The 15,770-nt window shown below is 42.7% G+C and overlaps 1 protein-coding gene across 1 annotated transcript; it reads left to right on the top strand.

The window, feature by feature from the left end:
* Nucleotides 475-13,753, top strand: DTD1 (D-tyrosyl-tRNA deacylase 1). Its single transcript, XM_021391402.1, has 6 exons — nucleotides 475-599; nucleotides 1,951-2,041; nucleotides 4,218-4,453; nucleotides 6,535-6,632; nucleotides 11,470-11,646; nucleotides 13,140-13,753. The coding sequence occupies exons 1-5, from the start codon at nucleotides 557-559 to the stop codon at nucleotides 11,623-11,625; spliced, it is 624 nt and encodes a 207-aa protein (XP_021247077.1). The 5' UTR covers nucleotides 475-556; the 3' UTR covers nucleotides 11,626-11,646; nucleotides 13,140-13,753.

Genomic DNA, 15,770 nt, shown 5'->3' with positions numbered 1-15,770 from the left:
GGATCTTTATACATGCTGCCTCCCCTTGTAGGGCGCTGTCCCCCTGCTGTGACTACAACCTTCCTTTCTATAGGCAGAAAGCCACAGATCTGAAGAAAGGTTTCTCCCAGTGCTTGTGGACATATTTCCTTTCTTCAGGGGCTTCTCCCAGTCCCTACCGGTGCTGCTTCCCTTCAGAAGGAAGCTGCCATGGGTGCCTATGGACACCTCTTTCCTGTAGAAGAGAATGGTATGGCTGTGCTGGTACCTCCAGTTTGCTTTCTATAGGCACGGCTGAAAAAATAATTATAAAATTAAAAAGCCCCACCTTAAGAGGAAAGGAGCCCCTCCGTACCTTTCTGTAGGCATTCTGTTTCTACGCAGCCCCGTTTCCATTAGGGCGTCCCATAGGGGCTGCCTCTCTAGGAACCGCCCTTACCTGCGCGGCCCGCCGCCCCAGCACTGCGGCGGTACCTCCCATCCGCCAGGGGGCGCTGTGAACGCCGCGGGCCGGCAGGGGGCGGCCGCCGTTGCCTAGCGCCGCCACCTCCCCGCGCCGGGCCTGCGCCGCGCCGCCATGAAGGCCATCGTCCAGCGGGTGGCCCAGGCCAGTGTCACAGGTCAGTGCGCGGCACCGGGAGGGACACCGGAGCCGGAGGGGCGGGGGGAAGGAGGCGGGGGCGGGCGGAGCAACGCTTCAGCAACGCTCCGCCCGCCCCCGCCTCCTCTCCCCCCGCCCCGCGGCCGGGCCCCCTTCCGCACTCCGCTCAGCGCGGTCCCTCAGCGGCCCCCTCCCTTCACCGTCGTTCGCGCGTGGCTTTCACTTGCCCCGGCGCTGCTGGCGTGTGCTGCCAGTACAGCCCCAGTCGTCTTTCTTTGCCGCCTGCGGCTGCTTGCCTTCTGTTTTCACAGCCGTTAAGGAGCTCTCTTCTCAGCGGGAGGGTCAGAGCTGTGGGTTGATCAAAGTCATATTTCAAATGAGGAGTAGGAGGCCCTAATAGAAATGGCTTTCTCGCAGCTGCTGGGGAGGGGTGCGATAGAGAAATGGGGTATGCTTGCTGAATTCAGTCAGGTCATTTTTCCAAAGATTGGAGAGTGTTGTGCTGCTGCTGCGGTTAGCGCTGCTGGTCCAGTTGTAAGCATAAATCTTCATCTTGTATGCAGAGAGTGGTGGTCAATGGCTCAATGTCCGGATGGGGATCAATGACAAGTGGTGTTGTCCCTCAGGGGTCCCTACTGGGACCGGTGCTCTGAGATACCTTGATCAGTGACATCAACAGTGGGATCAAGTACACCTTCAGCAAGTTTGTGGATGACACTAAGCTGTGTGGTGCGGTGTGGTTGACATGCGTGAAGAATGAGATGCCATGCAGAGGGACCTAGACAGGCTCTGGCAGTGGGCCCAGGTGAAACTCATAAGGTTCAACAAATTCAGGTGCAAGGTCTTGCACCTGGGTCGTGGCAACCCCACTATCAGGACAAGCAGGTGGATATTAGGATGGAGTACAGCCCTGCTGGAAAGAACCTGGGGGTTCTGGTGGATGGCAAGATGGATGTGAGCCAGCAATGCGCCCTCATATATAGCCAATATATCCTGGCCTGCATCAAAAGAAGTGTGGCCAGCAGGTTGAGGGGGGTGATCCCTCCCCTCTTTTCTGCACTGGTGAGACCTCACCTGGAGTACTGTGTCCAGATGTGGAGTCCTTAGTACAGGAGAGATGTAGACCTGTTGGAGCGCATCCAGAGGAGGGCCACAAAAATTCTTTCAAACTAAGAGAGGGGAGATTTAGGTTGGATATAAGGAAGAAGTTTTTCTGATAAGAGTGGTGAGGCACTGGCACAGGTTGCCCAGAGAAGAGGTGGATGCCCTGTCCCTGGAGACATTCAAGTCAGGCTGGATGGGGTTCTGAGCAACCTGATCTGGCTGCAATTCTATGATTTCATCTTACTTGTTTTTTTCCCCTTTCCCAGTGGGTGGTGAACAAATAAGTTCAATAGGGCGAGGCCTCTGTGTGCTGCTGGGCATTTCTTTAGAAGATACGCAAAGAGAGCTGGAGCACATGTAAGTCATGTTTCCTTTTACTTTCTGTTCTTTTATTTGTGCATTTTTGGTTCAGTAATACCTATTCTGTAGCTAAGGAAATGAGGCACTCTTTCTGTTGGAATACACAGGTTTGCCTGTGTTAGTTCCTGTTCAGATTTTACTTGGGATGCTAGTATTTAATTAGAGTTTGCTTTTTATGCCCCATTGATAAAAGCAGTTTTCCGTTTCCTATCTGTGTGGCTTTTATCACAAAAAGACTCAAATAGGAAGGATCAACACGTTATTTTTATTTCTAATCTTTGTTATTTGAGTGTCTGCCCTTTTTCTGTAAGAGCTTACTCTAAAGGCCTCCACTCTTCAAGTTTGTGATATATCAGAAACCTCGGACGAATTTTAGTTTGCGTGTGAGAAGTTCTGTTCTTCCAAAACACTGGGTAATCTCATCAGTTACTTTTCTGTAAAGATGAATTAATTTTGGCAGCCTAGAGGTCTGGCTCTGCCATCCCTTCTGTGGCCACAAAATACCGTGATTCAACCACCAAACACGTGCAGGGGAGTGCTCTCCAGGCAGTTACTCTATTCCTTCAGGCTTTTTATCATTCAATGGCTGATCTCAATTCTTATGAAGGCAAAGAAGAAGCAGGTAATAGAACCTGTTCAAGAAGAGGAAAGGCTTCTTCAAGCAGTGAAGAGAGAAGAATGTAAGTGAGGGTGAAACATCCCTTAGTGGATGTGGAAGAGAAAGTAGAGAGTGAAGATGCAAACTAAAGGTCTATAGGGATCTCACATGTGAAACTTGTAGAAAATAATAGCAAAGCTGAAGACACTTTTATTAAGACATTCTTCTATGGCTTGTCTTACTATTTGCCTCTTCAGTGTGTAATGTTTGCTCGATTGTTGTTTCTCATTTCTACTTTGTCAAATTAAAGATGCTTCTGAATATTCCAAGAGTGCAATCACTAACAACTATGCTCACAGCACCAGGATGTTTGGATAGCTGACACAGGAAAGGTGGGAAGACTGCATCTGAAAACAACGAATAAGAAGAAATCAGCTTAACCAGTCTCTTCATGTGCTATTAAAGGAAACTTTAGTAATCCTGTAAATGAAACAACCAACAACTTTGTCATTAAACTTTGTCATGCTCACAGCAGTGATGAAGATTTAGGCCAATGTGCCAGGCCTTTCAAAGCTTTTAACCATCCACTTAATTCATTTCTGTTTGTCTTTGACGTGCAAAAATTGGCAAGGATATATATATGTATATAACTGTGCCTCAGTGATGGGAAAGCCTGAAGCTAGTTCATAGTAAATTCACCGCTTTGTTTTATGTGAAATACCTCACTTCTGCTGCAGCATAAAAGATCTAGCTGATGGCTGCAATTGAAATACTTTGCAGTTGCTGCATTTAATTGTTGGTAGATGCTGAAGATGTGAAGCTAAAAGAATAAACAGAAGACTGGAGAGTGACACGCATGCACTCGTGGTATCAGTCAAAGTTGAACCATAGGTCAGGTTGCAAGTCTGCATTTGTGAAAGTCCACTGATCCTTGTCGTGTTAGTTCAAGCCAGTCATTTCCAGCCTCTGCCTCCAGACTTATCTAAGGATAAGTCCCAGTCCCCACTTTGCTGCACCGTTGACCGCCTTCCTCGTCATCCTGATGAGAAAGTGCCGTCATCACCTGGCTTGTGGGGTTGGGTCTGGGAAGCATGCAAGGAGGAGATGGAGGAGGAGATGTGAAACATGTTTGGAAACAAATGTAGTTTAAGATGATCTCATTTCATTTCAGTTATGCTGAGTGTGATTTCCCCGTGCAGTAGGAGGATTAAAGTTTCCAAATCCATGCATGTTAAGTAATGTTGTGACATATAAAATCAGAGAGTAAAGAGTAAGCTTTTTTTACTTACTACACCATCTTTATGACGCTCTGTAACGTGCAATTGTTCTGTCCTGATCTTGTGCTCTATAAAAAGATGAAGTACAACCAAGGGCTTTCTTAGTTATGGCTGTGCCAAATGTGAGGAGATCTCTGTGATTTAGGAAGGAGGGGACAAGGGAAATCTGTTATGTGGTGGCAGAATGAATGTGCATCTGCCATCCCTTTTATCTCTTCCAGTGTGGTAGGTATTACCTGCATCTGTTGATCCTGAATGGGACAACTGAGAAACTTCAGAAATCTTTCTCTTCTCCCAGGGTTCGAAAGATCTTAAACTTGAGAGTGTTTGAAGATGAAAATGGGAAGCACTGGTCCAAAAGTGTGATGGATAAGCAGTATGAAGTGTTGTGTGTGAGCCAATTTACGCTCCAGTGCATCCTGAAAGGAAACAAACCTGACTACCACATGGCAATGCCCACAGAGCAGGCGGAGAGTTTTTATAACAACTTCCTAGAGCAGCTAAGAAAAGCCTACAAACCAGAGCTTATTAAAGGTAAGGGCAGAAGGTTGGTGAGGTCCTTGATGTGACCAGTGGACGTTGTGTATGTGCTTTTCTGTGATTGGTACTTTCTTTTGTGAGTTTCTATTTGTGCTGCAAAGGAGCTGTCTGTATGCAGCAGCAGGTGAGGGGATGTTGGGTGATCCATCCAGCCTTCCTCTAGCCATGCCATTTCCTGGCATTCCCCTGGAACACCTTGACGTTTAGATGTTCTCATGTTGTCAGCAATTGTTCAACGTGAATGATGATGTAACCCAGAGAGGCTGTAGCTATGAGAATAAGCTGTGATGTCAGGCTTGCTCGAAGGCTGGATGTCTTTGTGCTAGAGTAACCCAAAACATTTCTTCTGAGGCTTGGGTGGTTAGTCAGGCTCGAAGGCATCACCAGTGTGTGATGAACAGTGCGTCTCAATCTGGCACTTTATTTTTACTTTTTGATAAGTGACAGTGATGATAGTGGGAGGTGTAATGTGGTGCTTGAAAACAGCATTTGATTTAGACTGTGTTTTCTCAAATGTATGCCATTATGCAACGGTTTTCTATTCACCAGAAAATGCTTGGCTTCCCTTTGCGTTTGTTCTCTATCCACCCTTAATCTTTTCTGCTTGATTTCTGACCATTTCCGGATTTAGAGGTGAATTTTTGGTACAGTTGTCCAGAAGACAAGAGTCTTTTTGTGTGTGTGTTTAAATGGAGCATTAACAGAGTGAAGTGGAAAATTTGAGAGGGAGAGGCAGAAAACTAGCTGGAGAAAGCTTTGGATATTCAGCTTCACGTTGACTGCTGATGAAAGATAATTATCCCAGGTATCCACCCTTATCATGCAGTGCTTTTCAACAATGCACAGTGAAACTCATACTTAAAATGCTTTTCTTGTGTCAGCCTTCCAATGGCTTGATATATTCCTCCAGTCAGCGTTTGCTGGTGATAAGGAATGCACTTCTCATACCCCTATCTGTGCATCCTTTTTGGTCCACAACATAAAACTTATGCTCTGAATTCGTTAGACCAAGTGCTTCTGGAATTTTTAACTTTCCTGAGAAGTCAGTGGGAATAAGGTTTGCTCTACTAAGATTTGATCGCTTTGGACGTGTATATTCAGGTAAAGTAAAAAGCAAGCATAGAATTGCTTCTTTCACTGAAAAGAGGGCCATAAAAATGGATGTGTCTCCAGGTATCTACGTCTTTATGCTTGAGATTTGGAAAATACTGTTTCTGATATGCTCTCAAACATTTTGTATTTTGACAGCAGCTTTTTAATCTTCTCTTTTTGACAAATAATGAGCCAAAGATCCAGGAACCTTTTCCTCAGCTGCTGGATTATTGCCAGCAATCTCTTCGGTGGTGCTACAGTGTGTGGCTTTGCCAAAGCTTGTTTCTCTAGGTCGCAGTGGCTTGTGGCATGCAGCCTTTGGAAAAGCAGTTGGGCAGTAGGTCTGTTAGGATATGGCCCATATATGTTGGACATGCCCAAACAAGTCGCCTTCTTTTTTACTTTTAAGTGAATACCAGACTTCTGCCAGACTTACAGGACATGCTTTTGTCTGGGACATCTCCCCATTTTACCAAAATCTGACAAAGAACAGCCTAGGTTGCACACAGGAACATAGGAGTTACTCTGTCAGATTGGGATCAACCTGCAAACCAGTGTTCCCTGTTCTAGAGTAGTCAATGTCAAGTGTTTCAGAAAGGCTTCTTTCTTTTTTCAGCCCTTTGACCATATATAAGATTTCTTCATACCATCAGCCTGGCTAGCTGGACTAGACCCCTAGGCTTAGCTGCTTTACAATTTTAGCTCCTACCCAAGAGAACTGTCCTGCTTTTCCTAAACTGTGAGCACCACGATTATTTGTAGCCTAGTTCTGTTTTGTGGACATCTCTGTACTTAGCTGTGTATTTATTATCATTGAGTCAGAGCACAGAGCTAAGTGCATTTAGACTTTTTAGTAGCTCTTTGCAGTTGATTAGTTGGCTGTTATTTCCTCCGTCTTTCCTACTTCTTTCCTCCAGTAGCACATTTGGCAAAGATTTTGGTACATGTTGTTCTTTCACCACTTCTGTCTCTTCCCTTTTCAGATGGCAAGTTTGGCGCCTACATGCAGGTACACATCCAGAATGATGGTCCTGTAACAATAGAGTTGGAATCCCCAGCTGCTGCTGTTGACCCTAAACAGGTAAGCAAGCCAGAGAGACTGTGGAAGGAATGGATGTCCAGGTTATGCTTCCGCTGCAAAGGTGTACATCTGCCCTTATGTTGCACAGATGTGTGAGGGCATTGTATCATCCCAGGGAAGCATTCCTGTTACGAAGCAGTACACTTTCCCTTGGGCATGAGGATTTTGTGCTTTCCATGCAGCCTCTGAAAAGTAAAGTAATTGCATAGTTGCCAAGGTATCTTGGTTTGGAGTTGGTTTTGTTTTACCTTCAAATTCTATTCTGCATCCATTTGTGGTGTTTTACCCAGAGGAGGAGCTCACCTGTTCCCAGGTTGTCTGTAATCTTAGAGTTTAGCACAGACTGTTATCAGCCCAAGCTGTACATAATTAGCAGCAGCAGCAGCTCTGTGTGTGGATTAACGGCTGCTTGTAGATGTAAGCACTCACATCCCCACTAAGAGGAATTGAGCTGCTGCTGATTTACCTAGGAAATAGTGTGTAAAAATCTAGATGGCAGAGAAGAAAGCTCCCTTTTGAGCTGTTCCTCAGCCCTCAAGAGAGTTACAGCCCAGTGTTTTCAGGTGTCGTGTTTGTAGTGTAGACTTGTTAGGGCTGAGTTTTAGCTGTGGTACTTGAGGCAGCATTAACCCTCTGCTTTTGCCACTTAACCTCTTTGTGGAGTAGGAAAGGAAATGTTCCCTTTCTAGTAAACTTTCCTGTTATATTTACTGCACAAACTGTTCAAGCTCTTGTGTGGCTCAGTCCTGGGTTACAGGTGGGCGTATCCTTTGAAGAGTAGTATTTGTTGTAGCCTGCAGTTGAGGGCATTAGATAGGTGGCAACATCTGTGACCTGCTGCCTGTGACTACAAGATGGAGCCCCGCAATGTCTTGGCTTCCACCACCTCAGCAGGTTGTGCTCTCTGTGCCACCTTTCAGCAGCTCTGTTGTTGCAGTACGCCTTAGATAAACATTTTATCTCAGTGCAATCATTTGCTTGTTAACTAACACTGCATTTTTTGTAATGTCCTTATGGCAGTTTGCATCTTCATACTATAGCAAATTGATTGCAAAAGTAATGTATCATCACAGTACTACATCTTATGTAGTGGCAGACATTTCTGAATAGTGAAATCTTCTTTCAGTGAGCAGTCTACCTTTCCTCTGTATTTATTCAGTTTCCAGGTTTTCATGTCTGTTGTATACTATTAAATTGCATCAGGTTAGAATTTGCCAAAAAAGCTGTCAACTCAAATGTAGATTTTGACCTTTATTAAAACTATTATTTTATATTTTGAGCAATTCACTCAGAACAAAGTAATGTCCACATTGTTTGAAATTTACTTATTTTTATCAGCAGTGTCTCAGCAGTGTAAAATATTAATGTGATAATGGCAGGAAAGAAAAGTTGCTTTCTGTGGACTGAGGACTCTTGCATTTTTTTGTATATTGTCACAAGGAATATGATCTTAAACACTTGAAATATTTCAAGACATTTCTGACTTCTTCCATGCTTCAGAAGTTCAGAAGTTGGGTCAGACAAGATATTGATCCCCAAAGAAGTATAGCACTGGTACTGACTGCTGGCAAGGGACCAGCAGTTTCTGAACAGCTGATCTTGGTTGGTGTTTTATAGATGAAAGGATCAGCATTTGCAGGTTTACATATGAAGTTATTTCCATGTTAGTCCTGTTGTGTCTGCAGTTGAGACTGTCTGAAGAGGTTGAGAGCTGCTGATTCTAATCCTGTGCACATATTTTTTTAACTATGTCAAAGCTCAAGATAGAGGATGTCTGATCTTGTGTTATAATTATGAACTATTCATTGCTTATGCAGATGTAGCTACACTGCACACAGAATCAGAGTTGTTTAGATTGGAAAAGACACTCGAGATCATCAAGCCCAACCATCACCTCATGCTATGAAATCCCGTCACTAAACCATGTCCAGAAGTGCCACATCCCCGCATTTCTTAAATATCTCCTGGGATGGGTACTCCACTACCTCTCCGCACAGCCCATTCCAATACTTAACCAGTCTTTCCCTGAAGAAATTCTTCCTGATACTCACTCTAAACCTCCCCTGGCACAACTTGAGGCTGTTTGCTCACATCTTATCACTTGCCACCTGAGAACAGAGACCAACACCCTCCTCACTGCAGCCTCCTTTCTGGTAGTTGTAGAGGGTAATGAGCTCTCCCCTCAGCCTCCTCTTCTTCAGACTAACCAGTTCCCTCAGCCTCTCATGTGTCCTGCTTTCTGGTCCCTTCACCAGCTTCATTGCTTCTCTGACTGTGTTCCAGCAACTCAGTAGATACAAGTAGCTCATGATAGTTCTACAGATGAGATGCTGAGTGTCAGCACACTCTGTGTTCGTGTGAAAAGCATTGGTTTCATTGAACCGGAACTGTCTGCCTGAAGTTTTCTTCACTGTAATACCAAAAAATTAGCTGTCATGTTATTTTCAGCGTGCAGGCAGGTCTTTTCTGGCAGAGTGTGCTTCTACAATGTCCTTAAATTACACAAACTCTCTATAAGCAAGGAAATGAAAAAAATTAAGAGATGAGCAATTCTTTTATTGCCTGCATAATAAAGATGAGTCTGTATTTTGAGAGTACAAAGAAAGGTGTATTTAATCTTTGCGTCTGAACTCTAGTTCGTAGACTGATTGTGAAACATGGACAGATTGGAGAACACGCATGGAGATGCACACAAATCTTTATTCATTTCAGTGTTATTTGAGTTTCAGGTGGATGAAACTTCACTTGTGAATTTTACCTTTGTTATAGTTTAACGGAAATCGTTAAATTCCATTCGTGATAAGACAAGGATTAATACAGCTTATTAAATGATCCTCTCCTCTCATATAAATGAACTCGTGTCATTTTTCTTTGAACTGGGTCAGCTCATGACCGCATGGGTGTTGTTCTCAATATTCAAGGTAACTACTGCTCCTGTTTTTCTCTTCCTATGTTAAAGTTGTTGCCCTCTGTGGGAGAGATTTGGCTGAGGAGTCATGCCTAGAGCCTTGGGAATGCTTCAGAGCTAGGTGTGAAAATGGATCTGGATTTATCTCTGAATATCTGCTATTCTGTTTGCCGTTCATGCTCCTGCGCTGCATTGTTCTCTAACTAGTTACAGAACTAGGTAGTTTCTAGGTCCCTCGTAGTAACTTCAGAGACCATCTGTTGCATACTCTTTACTCTAGGATATGAATACTACAGAGATTTCAACAGAGTGTACGGTCACTTTGTACTTAAGAAAATATGTACGTGTATAACTGCATATATTTCAGAAGCTGTAGCGTGCTATTTGCCCTCAAGACCATCCAGGAAAATGGCCAGCTTAGGCATGTTTGAATTGGTAATACATGCTATCTATATTGGCATGCGATTGGTGAAGCATCGTATATTGAGCCCTTTCTGCCTCTGTAATATATATGAACAAATATATATTATCTACGTGGATACTGTGTCCCACAATGCAAGGCTTTCTGTTTTTCTTTCAAGTAATAAGAAAGAGAATAAGAATAATAAGAAATAAGAAAGGATACTACTTAGAGAAGAGTGGATTTCTATGTCATTTAGTAATCATAGTTTACAGAAACTATGAAGTTTAATGTAGATATAAGTTACAGACCAACACGCTCCTCAGCCATTATTTTTTGCACCATTGTTACTGAAGAAGGATCGCTGCTAGGAGCCTGATGCTGCAGCAAAAGGATGGGGTACACATTGCAACAGCTGTTTCTAGGTTCCATGCAGCAGGTTTGACTGGTTTGGCTTTGTGGTGAGGGGTACTCTGTAATTATTGATTAAATTGAAGAATATCTCACATTCCATGTGTACAGGTGTGTAACGATGGTGTGTATGGAGGATAAGATACAAGGGGATGCTGTACATCCTCCTGAGGCTTTGCATTCTGTCCACAAAGCTCATACTGACTCACAGCTCAGATTTACATCTTATGCATCTTCCATAAGCCAGTCTAATTCATGATCAGCACACATACCCTTTTACTTGATTCTCTGTCTAGTGTGGCTTTATCTTGGGAGAACTCTCATGGAAGGACTTGAGAAAATCAGAAAGTGGTGGAAATGAACCAAACCAATGAACTACACAAAGTGTCCATGGTGATTTAAGTGACTCTCAGTTTGTAGTGTCCCCAAAACTTACTGTAACCTGCTCCTCAGAAAAATGGGAAAGAGATGTAAAAATAATACTGGCTTAGTTTGACTCTTCTAGGAGCGCTGAAAACAGTTCTAAGGGAGGTGGCAAGGCAGTGTTAGCTGAAGGTTTTGTCCAAGCTGATTTGAAATGGTTATTCTGTATTCCATGTGATGCTAAGGTTCGGGTATCTCTTTTTCTGCAAAAATAGAAGTATTCTTGCGTACTGGGTGGCTGAACTTGAGGTATTCTGTTGTTAGAAACCTGGCACCTACAAAACTGCCACCCAAACAGAATGGGAGCTTGGTGAAATTCAGCTCCCCCTTTTGGTCCTCGTGTTTTATTCTTTCCCGTGTTGACAGATTGTAGTAAGCAGGAAAGAAGATCTGAAAAGCAGAGGGTAGTCACTGGAATATGTGCACTTTTCTACTGAGGGAGGCAATCATGTTGGTGTGTGACAATTCACTGTCTTCTCCAAATGTCTGAAAATCCCAGCCTTGTGGGTTTTTTTCTTTGTTTCTTGTTTTTAATTATTATTTTTCCTTTTCTGCCTTACTGATCCATGCATAGGTATTATGAATTGAGATACAAGTTTGCTGCAAATGCTCATTGACGATTTTTTAAAAATATTGTCTTCTGAAATTGGCTTATCCCAAAAAATGTTTCCTCACTGTCCTTGCTTTGTGAGTAGCTGGCAAAACTTGAAAAGCAACAACAAAGAAAAGAGAAGACCAGAACCAAGGTACCCTCTGAATCAAGTAGAGAAAGAAACGCCCCCCGTAACAAAGATGACCCCAGTGCAAGCAGTGGAGCAGAAGGAGATGTGTCTTCGGAAAGAGAGCCGTAGCTCATGCAAAGCAGGCCTCAGGTATGGCTTTTACACTCCTGTGAAGTTGTGTCCTCCTGTTTGGCAGTCTCAAACCCTGGGTGCTTTACTGAAGCAGTACTTGGAGTCTGCTGAGAGCTGCATTAGATGTGTTGAAAGGTGGAATTCCAATGATGTTACTGGTGGGTAGCTTTCTTTTTGATTTGCAGTTGGCATGCCAGAATGGAGATGTGGGTGAAAACCTCTTCCCAGCTGTATGTTTGGCTGGAAGTGTGCATCTTGAGTTTGGCCCAGCCACAACTGGTTTCAGGCTGAGACTGGAATTCTAAAATATTGGTCTTACGGCACAGCAGTAACTTCACTTAGAATCCCGCTTTGTATTCTTCAGAGCTGAGATGCGTGATTTCTCTCCCTGTCTTTACCTAGCAGCCTGGTCACTGTGGAACACCCCCCACTATTTGTAATACCTGAAGAAATAAATAATCTCCAGTAATGGAAGTGGAAAATACTTCAGGAAATTGGAGATAGGCCAGAACTGGAAGCTGCAGCTTTACTTTCCTTTTTTTTTTTTTTTTTTTTTTTTTTTAAAATAAATGTGCTGTGTTGCTGATTTTGTGCTTCCAAGATCCCAGGGAAGTATTATTTCCCTCATCTGCACAGCAAAGCCCTCACTTGGCAGTTTAAGCAGGAACAGCATTGCAAAGTTAAACCTAGCCTTTCCCTCATTTTCCTATCCCTAGGGTTCTGTCCAGCATGTGATTTATACTCTTCAATATCACACATCACTCAGATCTTTCCTCTTCCCTCCCCTCTTCTCGAATTTCCCAAGTGGTCAGACACTGAGGGGTGATGTCTGCTTTATAGAAGTCCATGTTATTACCTATCTGATAGTAATTTGAATGAATTTGAATAAGGCATATCAAGTAGATTTATGGAAATACACTACATTGTTTTGGATTGACCTGGAAAAAGAGAGAAACTTTCAAGTCCACAAAGTTGTTGTTTTTCTCTGGCCTCCCGGCGAACAGCTTAAGGAGTGGTGTGAAATGATTCTGTTGATTAGATTGTGGATAAAACTGGATTGTTGTGTAATACAATAACTGAAATCACATGAATTCCGCTCTCTTGGGCTTGATGCTCAGTGTACCTGTTTTGATCCTAGAGATGAGTAGTCACATTGGAAAGGAGAAAATTTCCTTAAGAAATAAAGCAGAAACGTACTGTTTCCCAGCAACTGTTGGCCTTACTGCTATGCTACAGGAATACAAGCTTTCCCCCACTGTTTCTGGGTTTTATGTTGATATAGGAACATTTTAGAGAGCAGGTATTTGTATTCTAGAGTGCTCTAATCAGCCTGACCTTTCCAGTAGCATTTGAAAATCCAGATTGCTGAACATTCCTAAAATGTTATAACCTAGCATTAAATTTCTGTGCTGTGACAGTAAGTCAAGATACTTCTCTCTGTGTAAGTTAAAGGAATCCTGTACTTTTCTGCTCCATATCCAGTAATGTTTCTGTTATTTTGCCTTCCACAGTTTCTCATACAAAAGCTGCACTGGATTCTTGAAGAGAGACCTAACAGACATTCACCTCAGCACCACTCCTTGAGGATTTTGGATAAAAATGGAAAATGGAAAAGCAGAACTAAGACAATAGAAACTTACATCATTCTGTATTGAAACAACCAAAGCAATGCTGTCAGATTCAGTTGTTAATGTGTAGTACCAGTAGTAAAAAGGACTTGTAACATTTCTGTGTATGTGTTTTCACATGACTGCTGAATAAAGGATGGCCGTAGGCAGATTGTAGCAGAACATTCACTCTTGGTACATAAGCTACATTTCAAAAATAAATCAGGGTTTTTCCTTAAACTTACACTTGAATTCTAAAAATTATTCAAGCAAGCTTGTACTTTGATTCTCACTCTATGATGTCATGTGCTACTTGTTTCCATGTCAGCATGACAGTCTGTGTATATTTTGGTATATTGTTCAACTGCTGTGTAACACCAAGTTAGGCAGTCTAGTCTTTCTGCATGGATTAAGTTATTAAAAGGAAAGATCAGACACTAGTTGTTTATCATGCGAAATACATCTGTCTTGTAAACTTTTTTAAAAACAGAAAAGACTTTATTAAACAAATGATGCTAGCTGGGTGCCTGTTGGTCTTTGTATGTTGCATTCCGTAAGATATAGCAATGTGTGACATGAGTGACACAGAGCAAAAGTAACACCTATTAATGCAACTCGTCCACCTGTTGTTTGGAAGCTTGGAAGTCAGGCTGTTTCCCTGAAACGTTTGCTCTTTCCAACACAGTAAGTCCTTTAGATCCTTCATGGTGATCATCAGAATCCATCAGCAGCTGCTCCACATGCTGCATTGTGCAACCATTCATGTTTATGTCAAGTTAATCAGAGGCAGAACAGCTTTTTGAAGCTCCCAGCAAACAGGTCAGGATGCAGCAGGCTGTGAAGCTACTCTCCTGTAGGTATTAAAAGTCAAGGGAGTTTCCAAACTGAGGCAGAGAATATGAAGGACTGTGACAGATACATCTTTGTTGTCTTTTGGAGGTTGTAGCACCTTTTATAAAGTGCATTCCCTAGGACTGCCCTAGTCCTGTTATCTTCGCAAGCCACCTGTCATGGGCAGGATGCTTACTTTACAGCTCTTTACACGATTTTGAGGTCAGCTCACTAATAATAGTTGATCGAAGAGGTGCAAAAAGACCACACAGTCTATTCACTCAGAGAATGTGTGTTTGAGCAGGGAGCCAAACAGCAGGTCCCCACATCTTTGGCTAACAGCCATCATTTTCTCTCTGCTTAAACAAAGCTGGAGCTTGCCTCCCTTGAGAAGTATTTGTGGCTTAGAAACTCACTGTCTGTTCCATGTTTTTTCTTGCTTGCAGCAAGCTGTAAGCAAAAATCAAAGACTAATGCCTGTGGTTTTGGGGCTTGGTTGGTTTCTAGTGCCATGGTGAGCTTTTGTTGGCTGTTTGTGAAATAGATGAAGATCTTAGTTGGAAGGAATGTTACTTCTTTCTTTTTCAAAAAAAGAATGATGAAAATGACCTTATTTAACAAAAAGGCATATTTATTTCATGTAAATGTTAAGGGACAAAGTTCATGAATGATAAGTTTCTGCTTGTTGTTCTCTTTTCTACAGATTTAGACTTACAGTCTTCATTTTCATGTCCTGATTCACAAAGCAGGGAGTTTTGCCAGCATTCACTTCCATGTGATTACAAGCTAAAGTCAGAAGATGATCATCAAAGAGGTCTGTGGACAATTTGTGCTAACTCTAATCAAGAGGCTCCTCTTCCAGAGACCCTGCAGTATCTGATCTGCAGCTGCATGCTGGCTGCCCTTGAGCCAAAGTCCTGCAGGTAGAGCCTGGATATTTTGGGGAGAGCCCTAAAATCAAATGGCCTATGGCCATTTGTTCTGGTGATAATGCTTCACAGATGCTGACAGAGTGTTACAGATTCCTTTCTGCTTCCACCTGTGCTGGTGCTGCTTTCTTTCCTTGAGCTGCATTTTGAGCTCAGGTGAAAGTCGTCATCGTTGGTGGGGAACCTCAGAATGCTGTGAAAATTATATAAAGATGCCAAGTGAGGGTCAGTCAGTGTTACAGACTTCAGGCACAGAATTCACTTCATTCCAGTGTGGCTTTGGTTATTTACAGTTCAGTGCATTTTTTTCAGCTTCTGTACACATACAATCTGGTCATACTTTAGCAAGCAATTTGACCTTCACAGTAAATACACGTGTGAAAGTACATAAAATAACCTTCGTTCGATTTCTGCAAACACCTGGTGGTGTTTGTATGTGAGACAGGTCTGCAAGAAAGTTGCATTATTTTTTGAATTGAAATTGAAAAATTGCATTTTCCAGCAGGTACCTGGGAGAGAATATAAATCTGAACACAAATATTCTCTATAATTTCTGTTTTAAAGAACTAGCTAAAAGAGGAGTGCCTGCAAATCATTCTTTGTCGAAATCAGAATAGTCACTCTGTATATGGCATGTCTTGTTTTCCTTTTGACACCATATTATCAACAGAAAACCCCCAAGGAAATCTCTCTGAGAACCAGAATTTATGCTATGAGTTCTTTGAAAATCTACTGCTAATTTTCATTGGCTGCTCCAACAGGAGAGGATAAGAAT

Source organism: Numida meleagris, chromosome 3, assembly GCF_002078875.1.
Source record: "Numida meleagris isolate 19003 breed g44 Domestic line chromosome 3, NumMel1.0, whole genome shotgun sequence".
Classification (NCBI taxonomy): Eukaryota; Metazoa; Chordata; class Aves; order Galliformes; family Numididae; genus Numida; species Numida meleagris.
Note: the sequence above shows the minus strand (reverse complement) of the source record. Positions and strands in the feature narration are given on the sequence as shown.